The following is a 12,194-nucleotide window of genomic DNA, read 5'->3' as shown; positions in this document are numbered from 1 at the left end:
CAGAGACACCCTAGCACATCACTCTACCATTTTAACTACTGTCTTGATGGGTGTGGCTTGGAGTCTTTTAAACCACATATTCTAGAACCGGAAGGTGGTGAAAGAAATTCCAAAGAATGAGCAACCTTGGCTTACCCCCACATCTCCTTCCATTCCCACTGCCCCTGCTCCTCGCTCTCACCTGCTTGCTGTTCGCTCTCGTCTAACCAGAACACATCCCAGGAGGCTGTTGTCCAAACTCCAGCCTCTCCGCACTTGAAACGTGCCCACAGAAGATCCTCGAGGCGTTTAGAGAAAACACATCTGATTGTGTCATGTAGCTTCTCCAAAACAGGAAATCCTCTCAATTATACAAGTGGAACCGATCTCCTTATTACTGCATTCCACCAGTTTTCTAACTGCAGCTTCTACCAGAGCTTCGGGCACTTGGGACTTGGCCCTTCCACAGTCCCCGGAAACACACTCCTTTCTGCCTTTCCTCCAACAATACCTTGCCAAGACCAGATTTCCTCCACCCAACAGGGTCCCAGATAATCCAGTCGGAACTCAACTGCACCTCCCTTAGTACTTGCGTTCAAATGGATTATACTGCTTTTTCTGTCTCTCCTGTGGAACTTACTCATGCCTGGGTCTTTCTACCCCATTAGGTTGTGGGCAAGAATTTGTCCTGTTGGTCTTTGCTTCCCCAAGGTGCCCAACCAGCACAATGCTTCAAACACAGAAAAGGCTAAAAATAATAAAATAAAATGGAAGGGGAGAATGAAGTGTGGAGAGAAGGAAGAAAGAATAATATTATTGAAATTATAACCTGCTATCCCTAGTGCTTTGAGTAGTGTTTTATAGAATTAGATCTGGGAATCAAGAGGTCTTAAAATATACAACCAGCTCATTTGCTGATCTTAACTAAGTTCAACAAGCACACTTGACCTCCCAGTGCCATGAAAGGTGGTGTTATTTGTCTTCTTTTTATCACAAAGGAGTCAATATACCATCAGCAGGATAGAAGTGCCACAGAAGGGGGGTGTGAAAAAGCGATATCCTTTATTGGTGCCACGGATTTTTATTATTGACTTTGTTTTCCATTGTTTTGCCTTGCCTAACTTTTCTAACTATGCCCTCCTCTTCTGCCTCACCATATCTATATCCCAGTCTGCAGAAGGGCTCCCCTTCTTCAGCATTACTTCCTACACTTAAAACACAGCTTACTGCTGGTGTACCCTTGAAAGGCCAGAGTCTACAAATGAAATGGAAGCATGTTTAAAATGGGATGGGAATGGGGAAGGGGAGCACACCAGTAAATAGGCAGCAAAAACCCACTCAGGTCTGGAACGGGGTTGAGAGACTTCCACGAGGCAGGCCAGGAAAATCCCCATGCTGCCAGACCACTAGGCAGTTTTTCCAGAATTACGGCGCTCCTGAGTCCCAACTCTATCCCTCTGCCAATAAAAGTACAAGTGAAGGTGACCCCACAGGCATAGAGATGTAAATACTCTACAGAAAAAACGAGGCCCCTCTTCCATGGAAAGTTTTTTTAGTATTTAATGGAGAGCAAGGGGAAAACTTACACCAGGGCTCGCAGACCACCGCACCAATAAGGAAGCAGCCTAGATCAGCCCAGTCCAAGTCTGGAGGGACAGAAAAGCCCACAAATGTTCCTGACTTAGCCCTGTTCATTCATAACGATGGGTGGGCTTGGCATCATTATCCCATGCTCCTTCTCTTTTTTTTTTTTCTTCTTCCTTTTCTGATGAAACTTTGCATCCTATTCCATGTGAGGAAATAAGAATTTAAACAATAATGTCATCATCAACAACAACAACAATGAATCATCTAGAGAGCTCACTCCACGCCAAACTCTGGGCCAAGCCTTCCATGCTGCCGCTCACTTCATTCTCACGGTAGCTCTCTAAGCTTCATACTGACATTCATCCTGCTCTCCAGATGAGGAAACCAAGCCTTAGAAAGGTAAGGTGACCTTCTCAAGTCCGTCACCATTGAGTGATAGAGCCTAGATTGGAACCCAGGCCTGTCTGCTGCCAGTGCCAAAGCTCTTTGCCAAAACATGATGAAATGCCAGACAAAAGCTGCCTGGACTGTGGGTCTTCCTTTGAAAGGGTCTCCCAAATTCTAGACTTGGTATGTGCTACAAGACAAAAATCACTCTAACCTCCCCCAAAAAGAGCCTGTGTCAGCTTTGCAGGGGTGGAAATAACTCTGTGAAACCCTTAGAAGTATTTATAGAAGTTTTTAAATAATAAACAACTAGTAAAGGCAAATAAGTTTAGTGGAGAAGGCACTGGCTTCACGTCCCAGTCTGTCTCTTAGGAACTGTATAACCTCAGGACATTTGCTCTACCTCTCTCAGCCTCAATGAAGCATGGGTAGAAATAACCGCCTCAGAGCTGGTACCAGCACAATGCTATAAATAAGTTACCTCCCCCTAAAACTGCTCTATTGAACATACTGTTTTATGGAAAGGCAATTAATCACAACACTTTTTTAAACAGAAAATAAACAAACAAATCCCGATCACTTCCTTAGTGAGCATCCAAAGTCTAAACGTGATATGAAACAATTTTCAAAAAATATGGCAATCTGTGTCTACATGCACATACTAAGGGTGGTATCCAAACACATCTGGGCTACTTCCTATTTCCTTTCTCTCTCTCTCTCTCTCCCTCTCTCCCCCACTGTTTCTCTCTCTCTCACACACACACACACACACACATACATTGAATCCTGACACAATATTAACTCCCTCATTCTCAAACATGTGCCTAACACTTGTTCAGATAATAGATATCCACTCTCTAGCCTGTTAATTTAAACAATTAAAAAAACATGAGGATTTTATAGAGATAAGGCACCCCAGAGAACCGAAGATGCTGGTAGCTACTTGTTTAGTGACAGAAGATTTTTGTGATCAAAAAGTATAAGACAGAAAGACAATGTCTCCTCTGTTCTCACCACTTGGTTGACTCCAAGATTGGTGGAGCCCCGCTTCTTGTAACACCAAATTTCACATTGCTTTTTATGAGCAGAGGGTCCATTTCTACATTGCACCTCTAGATTTAAAAGAGGAAATTTAAACCTCAGAATAATGTTTTTTGCTGAACAAAATGTATGCCAAACTAAGCTCTGACCGACTTCTGGTTTTCTGAGGCCTGGCCCCCAAAGTTTTCTCAGGTTTCCAGTACCGGGCCGAACTCCCTGGGTTGTCCTGCTTCCTTCTATGTGACAGTTAGGTGGAAAGGGACAAGAAGTAGAAGTACCATCTCCCAGGCACACTTGGTAGATTTGGAGATGCCAAAAGATCCCAAGAATTGCTTTGGTTTCATTTTCTGAGCATGACCGCCTCTTATCACTGCACTTCAAGAAAGGAACCCCTGTGTTTTCCTAGGCATTCTGTGGGGGAAAATTCCAGCAGAAAGGGTAGGGGGGAAACCATACAAAACAGCAGTAAGTCTGAGCCTTTTCTTCCTCAGCCCCATAAAAGACCATTTTTTAAGGTGGGGAAAAGCCACGCTTGGCCTTCTAACAATAGAGCACTTGCATCTTTAATCTTCAACTGCCCACCGAATTCCCTCCTTTTCATGACAGTGGTCCAACTTCTCACCTTCCCCTTGAATAGATGAACTGAAGCTTCTTGACTCCTACACTTTAAAACTATATCCATCACCACTGACAGACAGGTTATTCTTGGATCACAGCTGATTCTGGCAAGATGCTGGGCCTCAGCAGATGAGTATAAATGAGAATATGATTATTCACTTCTGCCTGCCGTGGCCACTGCATCTGCTGCCATCCTCAAAATTCCCACAGAAATGAGCTCATTCCACCTTTAAAACATTTCGGAGCTTGAAAGTTTAAATCAGGCCAAGTTGATTTTGTGGGGTTTTTCAAGCTTTTACACTGTAATTATATACAGGACTTTGTGCCACCTATTTCCTCCCAACTGTAACATTTTACATCTTTTTTAAGCATATGTTGAGGTTAGCTTTTTTCTTTTTTTTAGTACATGTTATGAAATAAGATATGAGCTTGCGCTCAGCTTTAAGTACATTTTTGCCAAAAGGCTGGACCAACACAAACTAAATATGACTATTTTCTTTATCCAAAGTACAGTTTTGACTATTACATACCCTCTTAGTGTACATACATAAAACTAGCTCACAACTAAAGCTCCCTGCAGGTCAACTGAAATCATAATGAGATTTTCCTTTCATATAATGTCATTAACAAATGTGAGCTAACTGAACTCCAGAAAGACTAAAAAAAAAAAAAAAAAGAATAAAATAAATAACTCAAGCAGTACCAAAAAGTAACTCAGTGATCTTTCTAATTTTTTTCCTTGCTTTTTCACATCTTTAAGTAAATAGTCTGTTCCACTCGATGACAAGGATGTGCTCTAGAGGCAGATGAAACCAAGAGCAAGTTCCTGCTCTATCTACTAAAATATGAAGTTCACAAGCGAGGAGACTCCTTTAGCTTCAGTCTCCTCATCTGTAAAATGGGGGTAAAAGGCCTCAAAGTATTTTTGTGGAGGTTAAATGAAATAACGCAGGCTTAGATCAGTGCCAGCAATATAAATGTTGTTACTACTACTATTACCTATCTGCTAAATATGGCTACATTCCAACCTAAGTATAAAAATGCCAACCAGCCTCACAGCAGTCTGGGGTACTTTGAAATCCTTGGTCTGCAGTGGATCCCTTGGAAACATACAAGAACATACACAAATACAGAAGTGGCCAATCACCTATTCCTTCTCAATTTTGTCAAGTCATTACAAATGTTTGGGAAGCACTATGATAGCTTGGGTCCCCTAATCCTATACCCCTAAACCTTTTGGCTCCTGAAAGAACTCTGAGGCACCTTGCAAATAACAAGTGAGCTGGATTGCCAGAGTCACGACTTCACATGTTTGGAAAGGATTTCTGACAGCTCTCAATCAAAGCAGATACCTCTAACTGTCAGATATAAATGAACCAACTGTTCTTGTGAACTTAATCAATACTTTTCCAGGATCAATAATCACCCCCACTTGAATTCCAACTGATTCATCTTTTCTTTCCAGATTCATTCTTTTAGCTTCAGAATGGCAGGATTCTAACATCCATCTTATTACCAGTAAGGCTGTGCTTTCAGAGAAAGGTACGAATTTCCACCCTGAGGAGAATACTGAGAAGGGGGATTGTTCTGTATAGAATTTTTCATAATGTAACTCGGGAACAGTCTGCAAACTGTATGTTTAAACTTCATGAGTTGTAAGGCTGCTGAGGAGAAAAATGGTATTTTCACATGTGGAGCTCCAAGCACATTTAAATGTTATTCAGGAATCTCCCCCCCTGAAATTGTAAGAAATTAAGGTAAAATAATTCACTCACATTATACAGATAAGATCAACGAAAGGGGAAGGTTTTCTCTCCCCCTACACCCCCCCACACTCACACACCGTGTTAGTAAATATACAATGGATACAAAATTTAAATGCAAAGCTTCTTTTCAACAGGTCCTTTAGTGAAGGATCACTAATTAACATGGCAGCTCATAAACAAAATCCAAAGAGCCCCCTCTCAGCTTTTACTAAGGTGCGATATATATACGATCTCAGCAAATGTACTACATTTTTACTTCTGTCTCTGTTGATTCCTTTAGTTTTCAGGACCTGCTAATCATTTGATACAGGCATTCACCTTCACTCATTTATCATTTTACAACATTGACCTCATCCCTTGTCATGAAAAAGTTTGGGTCGTTTAAACCCAGATGGCTTGGCTTTCACCTAAATGGAGAAGACTCCCTTCCCCAGTTCCATACACCATGCTGATCTGATAACTCGCAGTCATCTATCACTTTGGGGCTTTGCATTTGGCTGCCTGAATGTTTTTCCAGCAGAGTTTTGTGATATGTAGTTCTTAACCAAGTTTTGCCAATGGCGATTGGCATATAAAGCAATCTCAAGCAAAAATATTGCTCCTTGTGAATCCCTATTTCACCTCAGAATTTCTTGTTCATATAATTTCATCTCCCCCATATGGTTACTCATTTGATCTTATCATTAACTCTTAAGCTAAAATAAATTGAAACAAATTATGTTTTTGAATCTATTAGCCACTACCAGTGTTAAATAAGCAGCCAAGTACCATTCTGTGTTAAGAAGAGAATGTCTTTCTGACTCATGCTTCCAGATCAGAAATATAAAGACTGTTTTTGAGATCTTAGGGTATAACAGGCAAAGAAATCCAAGATTACGTCTTGTCCTCAGGTTTCTTCTTTGTGACTATCACCTCTCTTTCCTCTTGTCACATTATCTTATCCCTGACCTTTATACCTAAATGTTATCTTATTATTTTCTCACTAAGACGACAGAACCAAGGAAGAAAGTTTGATGGCACCTACAATTTGGTGCCAACAGCCATTCTGGGAACAGACAGTGTCAACAGTAATTATCACTGGGACAGTGCTGTACAAAGTCTTCATTTTTTTTTCCTATAAGGATGATGTCAAAAATAAGAATCCTAAGCCTGATGAAACAGAAAGTACCAAAGTTATAAAACTCAGAAATTCAGATGAATTCAACTCAACAGTTATGTGCAGTTTTGTAAGGACTAAAAACAATTTTTAAGATCTGGTTATATTACTACATGTAATGGATTCATCTTGTCAAAGGGAGCAACTGACTTCACATTACCTGATCCTCATACTTACCAAGCAGACACACATTATACAAGGATTGTCTGTGATAAATGGAATCTGGAGGACTTCACCTTCATTTTCACATTTTGCAACAGACCCTGAGTGAAAGAAAAACAAAATCCATTTAAATTTTGCTTAATGGCATTATTGCAAGCATTTAATTTTTTACACTAAACCTTTTCTGAGGCAACTACCAAATTCAGAAATCCTTAATGACTTTTAAATAATCAAATGCAACAAAAACAAATTTCCCCCCAAAATAATTATTTTAAATAGTTTTTTTAAAGTTTTTAAAAAAAAAGACTATCATATAGAGAGATTTTCTGCTCTCCGGTGGCTTAAGCACAAATCCAACTCTTTCACTGAATCTTTAATAATACTACTCCTCGATGAAGATATTTCAACTAAACACATACCCCCATATGCAAAAAAAAAATTTCAAAGTGGACATTAGGGCTAAATAAAATTCAGGACTGCATCAACAAGCAGGCCTTTATATGAATCTGCCTCAAATTGCTTTGAGTTTAAATCACTTTTTGAAACAATCTTCTCTCCTCTTCTCTTAGAAATTGACTTAATATTTTCTTTTCTGCACCAGGTGTCAGTAAAGTATGTCCTTCAGAATAGCGGCTGAGGTCTTCACCTGCCTGAAAGTACATCATTATTATATCCTGCTAGCACTACCTTTTTAAAATATGACAGTTTCTTTAAATTCAAAGTCTGGAGAGCCAGTGCTTTAAAAAACACTCCTAACACAGAAGCTATATTGGAACCTTATAGAGTGAGAAAGAAGGATGTGTGGAAAACGGTGCAATTATTTCCTTGATACGACAGGAGGAGAAGAAATCAAAACAAGGGCTGAGGAAAATAACAAATATAAAGAAATTTCTCAAATTCAAACAGAATTTCTACTATCCCTATATTCATGTTAACAGGGTCTCAGTGTCCATCCTTTAACCTACTCACTGCCTTCCCACCCCTTAACACGGCGGGCTTCGCCTGATCCCCATCCGCCAGCGAGTGGCAGACGCGAAGGTGCTCGCTCCCCACCCTCCCGTCCCCGGGGCAAGTCAGCGACTCCTCTCCCAGGTGCCAAGCCAGCGTCCGGGAGGGCCGGTCCCTCCCGCCCCCTCCCCTACCTGTCAAGAAGGAGGAAGCCAGAGACATGGGGACCCCCGAGCAATTGAGCAGCAGCAAGACGCAGCAGGTAATCCCGGGCGAGCGCCGGCAGGGACGCTCAGCCAGAGCCCTGACGCCGGAGAACCAGAGCATCGTCACCTGGAGGGAATCCCGGGCGACTGCAGGTCCCGCGCCGCCGCCTCTGCTCCACTACCTCCGCTCGCAGTCAAAAAGGGCTCTCAGCCGGCGAGTCGGGAGACAGTCCGCGAAGGAGGGAGGCGGGCGTCCGGGAGCGGGGGGTGGGGGGGAGCGAGGGGTGAGGGGCGCCAGGGAGGAGGGGTCCTGCGGCCAGGCTCCTCCAATGCGGCTTTTTTTTTCTTTTCTTTTCTTTTTTTTTTTTTAGGGAGTTGCTCGCAGCGGCTTAGTCGTGGGCCACCCTACGCCTGAGATGGGGCCGGGAGGAAGGGGATGTCGGAGCAGCCGGAGATAGGCCGAGAAGACAGGCTGCGGTGCGGGCTGCGCACAGCCGCCCCGCCGCCGCCGCCCGGGCTGCAGCTACTGCCCCCGGGCGCTGCCGCTGCCGCCGCGTCCTCCACTCCTGCACTCCCCACCTCCCGCCGGCCCCGCCGGCTCTCCGCCCGGCCGGCGCGCGCGCTCGCTCCCGCGCCCAACACAGGGGCGCACCGGCCGCCTCCCGGAACCCGCTGGGGGCGCCCGGGCGCAGGAACCCCGCGCCCCGGACACGTCTCAGCCAGGCGTCCAGCCCGCTCCCCAGCCCCTCGAGGGAAGCCGCCAACCCTGGGGTGCAGATCCGAGCCGGGCAGGCGTGTCTCCACCGCCCGGCGCGCTCGGTGCCTCCTCCCTTTCCCGGGGGATCCCTCCCCTATCAGGGGATGCCACACCACTCCAGCTCACGCCGGGGTGCCCCAACCCTATGAGAAAGCAGAAAATGGGGCACGGGGACGCTTCACCACCCTACTGTCTCCCAGGTGCCCCAGCTTTGGGAAGGAGCGACAAACGGGGCGCAGGAGGGGCCCAGCAACTTTTCACTCCCAGCTTTGCTTCCCTCTGGCGGGGGCGCGACAGCGGACTGCCGGGCTGAGCCGACAGAGGGGCGAGGCGCCTTCGACATCAGTGTTTTGTGCTTCTGTGTCTTCGCGTCCTGACTCTAGGGAGGACAGAAGTTGAAACCACATGCAAGGTCGACTAATAAAAGCACAGAGGCGAACGCTTTTCGCCCCTAGAAAAGAGGAACCCTCTCTCCAAGACTCCTCCCTTCCAACCTCCGGCGCACTGGGGCCGGGAGGTGCTCTTTGACTAATCATTCATTCACTCGCGAAAGAGGGAGGGACCCGTCGGGCGGCTAATATCGGGCGGGGGGGCGGGGGGGGGCGCCACCGCGACCTCAGCAGCTTGGAGCTCTGTCGCCTTCGCAGCCGGGCTGCGCCCTTCTGGTCTCTGCAGCCCTGGGTGTCGGCGAGCCCGATCGCAAATACCGCGGATACCTCCGTCCGAATCGCGGCCTTTCTGACCAACCGTACCACCTTCTGCTCAAAGAGGGGTTGCAAGAGAGAGGAGAAGAATTTTTGTAACCAAATTGCGAAGGCGCAGGTTGGCATTTAGGGGACATTTGGCAAATGTTAGGATCTTATAATCAGCTGTCCTCGGAGTTCACCTTGGGTTGCCGGCTTCCTCTCCCCAAGGATGGAAACCAGGTCCCTCGTGCCGATCCTCCCGACAGATCCGCCTGGGTGGATCCAAAGGGCAACCTTCGACTAGCCAAGCACTTTTATCTGTGGGACGCACCTAACAGTCTCCAGGCAAAGTGGATTGTTTGCAGTCTCAGAAACCACACCTTTGAAAATAAATTAGTCTGTTTGCACCCATTTAGTCCAGTTCCATCTTAAACCCTCCACGACTGGGGGCGGGGGGAGCTCTTTATTTGTTTTCCTGTTTGAATGCAGGATTGCCAACGTCCCCGCACAACAAGGAGCTGATAGGAGCACACTGCTCTGACATGGAAAAAATAAGGGAAGGGAAAGCTGTCATTAGCTTAGCACGCTCTATTTCCCTCTCAAAACAGATTTTTAGTGTAAAACTTAAAAGAGAAGAAAGATTACGTGTGACTGGGGTTTTTTTTACCCCCAGATGACTGCCATGACCAGGCAGCTTCTCAAAAATCAGAATGTGTCTGTGTTTACTAACCATAAAGAAAGAGATCATCAAAAATAACCTCTAAACCCAATCTTACTTCCCAATCCATACTGATTTAAAAAATAAAATAAAAACCTTTATTAATACAGATAAGTATAATCAGTTGAAACCACTACCTTCTCAATCTAAAAAGATTCTCTTTGCATGGGGTTTTTAGATAAAGACGTTACTCACAACCTAACTAGGGAAAACAGAATAACAGGGAGGCTGGAAGACCTTTTATTGCCCCAGACTTGAGCAGTAGATCTGCATAAACACACATTACAGAACTGGAGAAAATTTGAAGAGGACGTGTGAGTTACTCCAATGTGTCTTCTTCCCTGGCACCAGCCATGCATCCTCAAAGGTCTGGGAGACAAAATTTGTCATGATGAAATCTAAGTGTGTGGATTTCGCTAACCAGGGGCATGGTGCTTCGAGGTGCACTAAAACTCTCTCTGTAGGGACAAATCCAAAAACCACCTGGAAAACATTTTCATCTGCCTGGAAGTTTATAAACGGGAGAGATGTACAGAAGCCTTTGGCAAACCTGTCTCTTTTTCCTGTTTGTTCCAATCCGCTGCCACCAGTGATTTCCCTTGCTGCCTTTTCAGCCACTGGGGCCTACTTCTGTAAGAGCATCCTTCTCTCCAAAGGGCTTATCAGCAGGTGTCTGCACTGTTCTGCCACCACCCCCTTCAACTGATGGTCTATCAGCTGCCTGACAGTCTCTGTCTCCCCAAAGCTGAGATAGTCCAGGGTCAAAAAAGAAAGAAAAGAAGGAGGCGGCTTCTCTGAATAACATATAAGTCTATTTTCACAATTAAAACAAATGGTGGTGCCATCCAAATCCCAAACTCTCCTGACTGAAATCAAAAGAATGCAGTGTGTTTGGCTCTGTTTATAAGATTTTTAGAGAAAGAGGTAATGGTCTCAAAGACTATTGTCTAACTCAGGGCCCATTCCATTCGCAGTTAGACGAAGTACTGTCTCATCCTCTTTAAAATACAATATAAAACCTAATCCAACTAAAAGGAAATCAGTCCTGTGGTAGTTGACATTCTCATCTCCTTGCAAAACTATGATAGTGAATTTACAGTAAAAAATCCAACCAAATATATAATTTAGCAAAAGAAATTGCATCAACCCAGCTTCCTAAAAATAGAAATAAATAGATCTATCAAAAAGGCAGCAGAGTAAAGGAATTGTGATACCAACCACTAGGGAGGGCCAAAAGTACTCCATAAATGTGAGAGGGTTTTGCTTTATAAAAGACATCAGGCTAGGCATTTTAGACTTGATCAGGATAAGCGATAGTGCTACTAAGAAGCTTACCATCTAGTGAAGGAGATAAAGCATGTTTGTAAATGAAGGTAGGAATGAGTGTAGTAATTTCCTCTTATCTGCAGGAAAATAAGGTCCAAGACTCTGAGTGGGTACCTGAAACCACAGATAGTGCTAAGCGCTATATATATGTGGGGGTTTTTTTCCTATACATACCTATGATAAAGTTCAATTTACATTAGGCACAGCAAGAAATTAACAATAACCAATAATAAACTAGAACAATTGTAACAATATACTATCATAAGGTGTGAATGTGCTCTCTCTTTCAATATATCTTATCATACTGTACTCACTCTTCCTGCGATGACACGAGATGATGAAGTGGCTACGTGATGCGTCGAAGGGAGGTGAATGACAGAGGCATCGTGAGGTAAGTTAGGCGGCTACTGACCCTCTCGTGATTTGTCAAAAGGAGGACCATCTGCTTCCGGATCTCCATTGACCACTGGCCACTGAACCTGCAGAAAAAGTGACACTGCAGATAAAGGGGCATTACTGTGTAAAAGGAGGCAATAACAGGCTCTGCTGTGGAAGTTTAAAGAAGAGATTAAGCTTCCTGGAGGAGGTGGCACAGGAGCTGAGCCTTGCAAAAGGGGAGTGTTAGTAGGTGAAGGGCAATCTGGCAAGAGTAGAGAGGAACTGCCAGGAGACACAGGGTTTATAAAGAGAATGGGGAGTAGTCACTCGAAGAGCTCTCTCTGTTGGCTGAGCAGGAGCCGTGGGCAGCCTTGGAAATCATGAGGAATCTAGAGGCAACGCTTCAAGATTCCACCCCAGATAAGCAACACAAAGTCTGACATGGAATAAGTGCCTAATTCTTTACAACAACCAGACTA

General features: G+C 44.5%; 1 protein-coding gene across 2 annotated transcripts in view; it reads right to left on the bottom strand.

The window, feature by feature from the left end:
• BMPER (BMP binding endothelial regulator) overlaps nucleotides 1-11,816 on the bottom strand; it is a 247,467-nt gene extending 235,651 nt beyond the window's left edge. Inside the window, exons 1-2 of one of the 2 annotated variants that reach the window (XM_080818648.1) lie at nucleotides 11,652-11,816; nucleotides 6,712-6,797 (exon numbers count right to left, since the gene is read on the bottom strand). In XM_080818648.1, coding sequence (XP_080674774.1) covers nucleotides 6,712-6,726 — 15 coding nt within the window. In that variant the 5' untranslated portion in view covers nucleotides 6,727-6,797; nucleotides 11,652-11,816. Of the gene's footprint in view, nucleotides 1-6,711; nucleotides 6,798-7,838; nucleotides 8,046-11,651 lie in introns of those variants that run through there. The other variant, XM_080818647.1, reaches the window with a different exon arrangement.
• Between the last annotated feature and the right edge of the window lie 378 nt (nucleotides 11,817-12,194).

This window comes from Martes martes (genome assembly GCF_963455335.1).
Source record: "Martes martes genome assembly, chromosome: 11".
In the NCBI taxonomy this organism is placed as follows: Eukaryota; Metazoa; Chordata; class Mammalia; order Carnivora; family Mustelidae; genus Martes; species Martes martes.
The sequence above is the reverse complement of the archived record's forward strand: the minus strand, read 5'-3'. Positions and strand labels throughout refer to the sequence as shown.